We start from the raw sequence: 6,675 nt of genomic DNA, 5'->3' as shown, positions 1-6,675 counted from the left end.
TAAGAGTTAATTCAAAACTTTTAATTATGCAATGAAACTTCAAAGTATAGCTTCAAGGAGACAGAACCTTTACAGTGCAATGGATCACTTCGCAGTCTGGACTTCTTCCAGAAAAAAAGTCTTCAAATATAGAAAATAAAATACACAGGATTCCCAAGGAAATTAATTATATCAAGGCACAGCAAAAGTTTTCAAACCAAATTTATGAAGTAATAATATATGGATTTTTTATTAACACATTAAAGAACAATATATAATGGGTCTAATAACTGCAGACATTTCTAAGTAGTGATGAGAGTCAAATATATTTCATTAACATCTATAACAAGAGTTGTATCTATGACTTCTACTGGCAAGAGTCACAGCTACTGCTAATTCTCCTGTGGCTTATTACTTATGTTCCAAATTGGAGGTAATGCTCCATCTCAGTTTGAGATAATACTTTTCTCAAGTAAATTCACAAACCCTAGATTAAGAAGCCCTGGTAGAGCAGAAAGAGGAAGGGATCTGGAGCTGAGATACCCAACTCTGATAATTTCATGTTAGATGACCTTTGGCAAATTTCTTAATCTGATTTTAAAATGGTGAAGTTGCAAAATTGGGTCAGATTACCTGTAAAAATTAAAGATATCATATATTAGGCTCTGAGCATATGGCAAGCATTTGATATAGGGCAAATATCATTTTTCACATAAACATAGTGAAAATGTTTGTAAAACAGAGACTACCATTCCACGATACTTTAAAAGAAACCCACAGTTAATTTTGCTTTCTCCTCTGGACCTTTCTTTCCCCCTAATCTTTGACTTATTTAGCACATTACTGAAATTATAGTCTATATAATATTTAGTATCCTCCATTTTTTTGCCTAAAAATAAAATAAACATTTTTGTGCTTTTCAAAATGATTTCTAAATAAATATATAGCAATTTATAAGAGTACCAGCAATGTATGAGAGTAGTGGTTTCATTGTGTTCTGACCCATATAGTGTGTTAGCACATTAAAGTAAAAATGATTGCTCCCAAAATCTATCCACTGATGTCAAATTCAAACTAACAAATTCATTCTTCTAAAAACTTCTGTCAAAATGGAAGTCAGATGGTAATTCTAGAGCTAAAAAGAGTACAGATACTGAGGACATTACATATCAAAACCTATTGATTATGACAAAAATTGAACTCCGGAAAATTCATTCATCTGAGAATTTTATTATTATTTTTACTATTATTATAAGAATGATGTAAGATATTCTAATGAAACATTTTTTAACTGTAGGAAATAACAAAAGAAAGGAAAACTAGAAAATCAAAATAAAGGCAGAAAGTTATGAATTAATAAGCAAAAGAAACACAAAAAGAATCAATAAACAAAGCCAAAAGCTAGTTCCTTGAAAGAATGACATAGACAAAATTCTGGTGTCTGGCCAAAAAGGAAAAAAAAAAAGCATTAGGAAAGTAAAAGGGCATATAATCACAGACATGGGAAATTTAGAATATCATGGAACTATACTGTTAAAAGCTTTACATCAAACATTTGAAAATCCATATGAACTAAATGCTTTTATAGAACATATTCACTACCAAAATTAATTCAAGAAGAGGTAGAAACCCGGAATAATTAATGATGGAAGAAACTGAAAGCATTATCAACTATTTTTCTGCAACTATAATTTTCAACCAATGACCAAGTAATGTTTATTACAGGAAGGTACATATTGTTTGACATTACGTTTGAGGACCCATCAAAATTAGGGAAGATTCCCCAGTTTGGGCCATAGCATAGTTAACTTTGAATTATAATGAAGTGGAAATTTCAGTACACTAAGGCAATGAAATGCAATGCCCCCAAAATATTCAGATATTAGCTGCACGTTTTCAGGCTCTACCTGGAAGTGAAAAATGGAAGCTGCCTGAAGGGCCCTGGACTCCAGAACCTCATAGATAAGACTCTGTAAACTAGGACTGGTCTGCCAAAAAAATATAGTGGTTGTTCTGGCACTTTTTACTAGGCTTTCTAGGGCATGACAATCTCTGATGAAACCTGTTACGAAAAAAAAAAAAAAAAAAAAAAGAAACCTGTTACGAAGGTGGTATCGCATTAGTCTAAATAGAATCCAAAATGACTTTCCTTTGTAGAGAAATGTAGATTTGGGAAGTAAAGGGTCAGGCTGCAGCCAAACAGATTAGGGAGCCATGAATCAAACTACATTAACAGAATTCCTGAACAGTGAAGCTTCAAACGGAGGATGGGCATATGTTAGTGTTTTTCCTTCAGTGCCTATGGGCAAATATCATAAAGGGTCTTTTATGTTTCTTAACACTGAATATTAGCTAAATTGGCTTGGGAAGACTTTTCTGAGAAAATAGCTTTAGAGTGAAGGTCTGAATGAAGTCAGAGGGCTGGGAGATATATATAGAAAGTGAGCATTACAGATAGGGGGGATACCAAAATTTCAAAGACTGTGAGGCAGGTTGTACCTGGCACCTTAAAAGAATCAAAAGGAAGCCATTGTGGTAGAAAGAACTAGGTGGAAAAGAGTAGAGGATGATCTCACAGAGGTAATGGTAGGCAAGATCCTATAGCGCCTTTTGTTCAGAGCACAGACCTTGGCTTTTACTCTGAGTCATACGGGAAGCCACTGGATTATCTTGAACAGAGGAGTGTCATAATCCGACATGATACACAGTGTAAGAAGCACATTTCAAAGGTCAGGGTGAAGCAAAGAAGTATTTCAATAAAATCAGCATTACTATGGCTCATAATAATGGACATTTTTATGGAGATTCTGAACCAAGCAAGGAGGGAGAGGGGGAGGGAGAGGATATAAAAGAGGAAGGAAGTAACAAAATTATAATTATTTGCAAACATATGTGTCTATTTAGAAAATCCAATGGACTCTAATGAAAATCTAATAGAGACAGTAACAGAGTTCAGAAGGGTAGCCAGATATATCATTATAGCTATCAAAATAGTTTATAAGATACAATGCAGATGTATATGAAAGAAGTGCATGTTAGATTGCTAAATTGCAATAATATGCACATCTTAAAAAGCTTTCATAAATACCAGTAATAAATGGCCTGAAAATATAGTGCAGATTCTACTCACAAAGCTGGAAACATAAAATGCCTAGGAATAAAATTAACAAGAAACATGCAAGACCTTCTTTGTAAGATCAAAACCTTACCAAATGACATTTCTGAAAACTTAAATAAAGGGAAAATATATCATGTTCCTGTATAGAAAAACAACATTCTAGGGATGTTAATGCTCACTAAACTATAAATTTCTTGAAATTCCAATCAAATTGCTGCAGGATTTTTTTTAATCTGAAAATTGATTCTAAAATATAATTGGAAAGATAAATAAGAGAAAATAGCTAAGAAAAACTAGAAAAATGAATAATAAAATATGGCAAGTCCAGAAACAAACATGCATATTAATTGTTTATGATAAATTTGGCATTTCAAATCATTGGGGTAACTGGTCAATAGATACTACTGGAAAGTTTTGTTTCGTCATTAAAAAACACAAAGATAGATATCCAGATAGCACTGTTTTCAAAAGTTCTATTTTTTTAAAGATTGTATTTATTTATTCACAGAGACAGGCAGAGACACAGGCAAAGGGAGAAGCAGGCTCCCTGCAGGGAGCCCCATGTGGGACTCCATCCCAGGACCCCAGGATCATGACCTGAGCCAAAGGCAGACCCTCAACCACTGAGCCACCCAGGTGCCCCTAAAAAAGTAAATTCTAGATTAGTCAAAGATTTGAAAGTTAAGATAGCTTTTAAATGGGTGAAGGAGGTATAAATTTATTTTTTTAGGTTAAAATAAAATCACAAAGGTACTAAAAGACAATGTAAATTAATATTTTTATAATCTTGGAGCGGGAAAGGTATTTTTAAGCATAACACAAAATCCAGAAATCTTGAAAGTTTGACAAGAAAAACACTTAAAACTTTGGTCTGGCGGGTAGCCTGGGTGGCTCAGGGGTTTAGCACCGCCTTCAGCCCAGGGTGTGATCCTGGAGACCCGGGATCAAGTCCCATGTCAGGCTCCCTGCATGGAGCCTGTTTCTCCCTCTGCCTGTGTCTCTGCCTCTCTCTCTCTCTCTGTCTCTCTCTCTGTCTCTCATGAATAAATAAATAAAATCTTAAAAAAAACACTTTGGTCTGGCAAAAGACTACTAGCTAAATTGAAAGACAAATGGCAAAGTAGGAAAACATTTACAGCATATATTGTAACAAAGAGTTACAATTCTCAAGACAAGCACCACATTAGGATTAAAAATGGGCAAAAGATAAAGACAGGCTAGAAATACCCATGGGTCTAATGACTTCAATTCTAAAATTTCTGTGACAAGAATGCTTGCATGAGGGCATAGAAAGTATGTACTGGATATCTGGGACAATTTTTCTTGTTATTCGTAAAGACCACATAGGTATCAAGTATCCATTACTTAAAGACTAGTGAAATTAATCATGGTACATCTATAATGAATAACTATATAGCCATTTTAACAATGAGATAGATCTATACAAACTGAAATGAAGGTTGTCCCTTAAAAACTGTTCATTTAAAATTACAAGCTGTTAATGGCATGTATGATACTGTTATATATATATAATAGTAGGATCTTATTTATGTGCATGTATATATATATGTATATATACACACAGTTATATATACACAGATATATGAACGTGCATCTATGCATAGAGAAATGTCTGGAATGACAGAACTCTAATTTTTAGTAATAATAATAATGAACACTTACATTGCAGTAATTATGTGTCAGACACTGTTCTAAATGATAGATGAAGACATTGTGCTAAGTGAAATAAGCCGTTAACAACAAAAAAAAAACACATACTGCATGATAATACTCATATGAGGTATCTACAATAGCCAAACTCATAGAGGCTGGGAATAGAATAGTGGTAGCCAGGCACTGGGGACAGAAGGGAAAATGGAAAGTTGTCAATCAATAGGTATAAAGTTTCAGCTATGCAAGGTGAATGAGTTCTAGAAATCTGCTGTACAACACTGTGCCTACAGCTAACAATATGGTATCATACACTTAAAAATATGTTAAGAGGGGGACACCTGGGTGGCACAGTCTGTAAGCATCTGACTCTTGGTTTTGGCTCAGGTCATGATCTCGGGGTTGTGGGATCAAGCCCAACATCGGGCTCCATGCTCAGTGTGGAGTCTGCTTGAGATTCTCCCTCTCCCTCTGCCCCTCCTGCTTGTGCTCTCTCTCTCTAAAATAAATGAGTAAATCTTTAAAGAAAACATGTAAAGAGGACAGATGTCATGTGAAACATTCTTACCAAAATAAAAGATAATCTCGAACTCCAATAAAAAATATATACAAAAAAATTAATAGGAAAATCAGAATGTATGATTAATATAATAACAATAAATCACACTCAACACTAAAAAATTTAAAAATAAAAATAAAAGACAATCTCAATTATACATACCTTTGGCCCAGCAATTCTACTTCTAGGTCTTTATCTTTCAGATATACCCATACATGTGCAAAATGGTACATGTGCAAGGTTATTCATGATAGCATTATTCATAATGCAAAATACTGGCAAAAATGCACATATCCTTTTACATGGGACCTAGTAACTAAACTCTGGTTCATTTATAGAATGTAAAACTATGCAACAATAAAAATGAGGAGTTGCTTATGTGCTGATTTAGGGTAATCATTAAGAGAGCAAGGTGCTACACCACTTGTATAAAAAAAGAGGGATGAAACTTTATATATAGTACATTCGCTTGTATATATACACAGAGTATCTCCAAGTTAACTAAGAAACTGTGAACCCTGATCGTCACCTGAGAAGAGAACCCAATTGCTAGAGTACACAGCTGATGTATGTCTTTTTTCACTTTTCCAGCTATGTGACTCTTACCTGTTCAGAACATGAATTTGATTAACGTTTAGAAAAAAATACATGCAAAGATCAGCTGACCTTTGGGCTCGGTAGATGTATTTAGAGTTTCCCGTGAGCCGGTAGAGCAGCAGGAAAACATAGGCACTGCCAGCTACACCGTGGCAAATCCCTGGTCCTTTCTTTAGCAGACCTTTTTGCCATGTCAGTTCCCCACACCGGATACATGTGTCAAGGTACTGTGGTTTTTTGGAAACCAGATAAGCTTTGGCAAACAGATAGGCAATTCCTGTGGAAACATCAAAGACATCACTGACCCCTGCAGAAAGAGCAACAAGTATAGAGTGATATAATCCATAATTCACAAATGGGTTAATATTTAATGGTGAATGCTCTGGTAAGCCTTATGCATATCTGGCTATTTGAAATGACTACGTGTTTATACAGTCTGCCCATTCCCCAACGGAGGTTCCGAATTTGTAATGTTAAAGTGCTTATACCAATACACCTTTTCTTAAGGCAAAACTGGGAGTCCTTCCAGAAACAACAAGGATCCCAGAGGACCTGGCCAAGATTTCTACTCCAGCTGTGAAGTGAGTCCTTCCCTACTCGATTGTTCCAAAGGAAGACATTTGCCTTCAAAACTCCTCCACAGAGGCAATCTCCATTACACAGGCAAGAACAGAAACAAGAGAAGCGACAGCTATTAATAAAAACAATTTCCCCCAAGTTCCAGGGGCTCCCATTCTGGGAGGAGATTAGT

General features: G+C 35.1%; 1 protein-coding gene across 1 annotated transcript in view; it reads right to left on the bottom strand.

The window, feature by feature from the left end:
- LANCL3 (LanC like family member 3) overlaps window positions 1-6,675 on the bottom strand; it is a 102,773-nt gene that overhangs the window by 10,203 nt on the left and 85,895 nt on the right. The window contains exon 4 of the mRNA XM_025439791.3: window positions 5,994-6,201. Coding sequence (XP_025295576.1) covers window positions 5,994-6,201 — 208 coding nt within the window. The remainder of the gene's footprint in view (window positions 1-5,993; window positions 6,202-6,675) is intronic.

This window comes from Canis lupus, chromosome X, assembly GCF_003254725.2.
Source record: "Canis lupus dingo isolate Sandy chromosome X, ASM325472v2, whole genome shotgun sequence".
NCBI classification, from domain to species: Eukaryota; Metazoa; Chordata; class Mammalia; order Carnivora; family Canidae; genus Canis; species Canis lupus.
The sequence above is the reverse complement of the archived record's forward strand: the minus strand, read 5'-3'. Positions and strand labels throughout refer to the sequence as shown.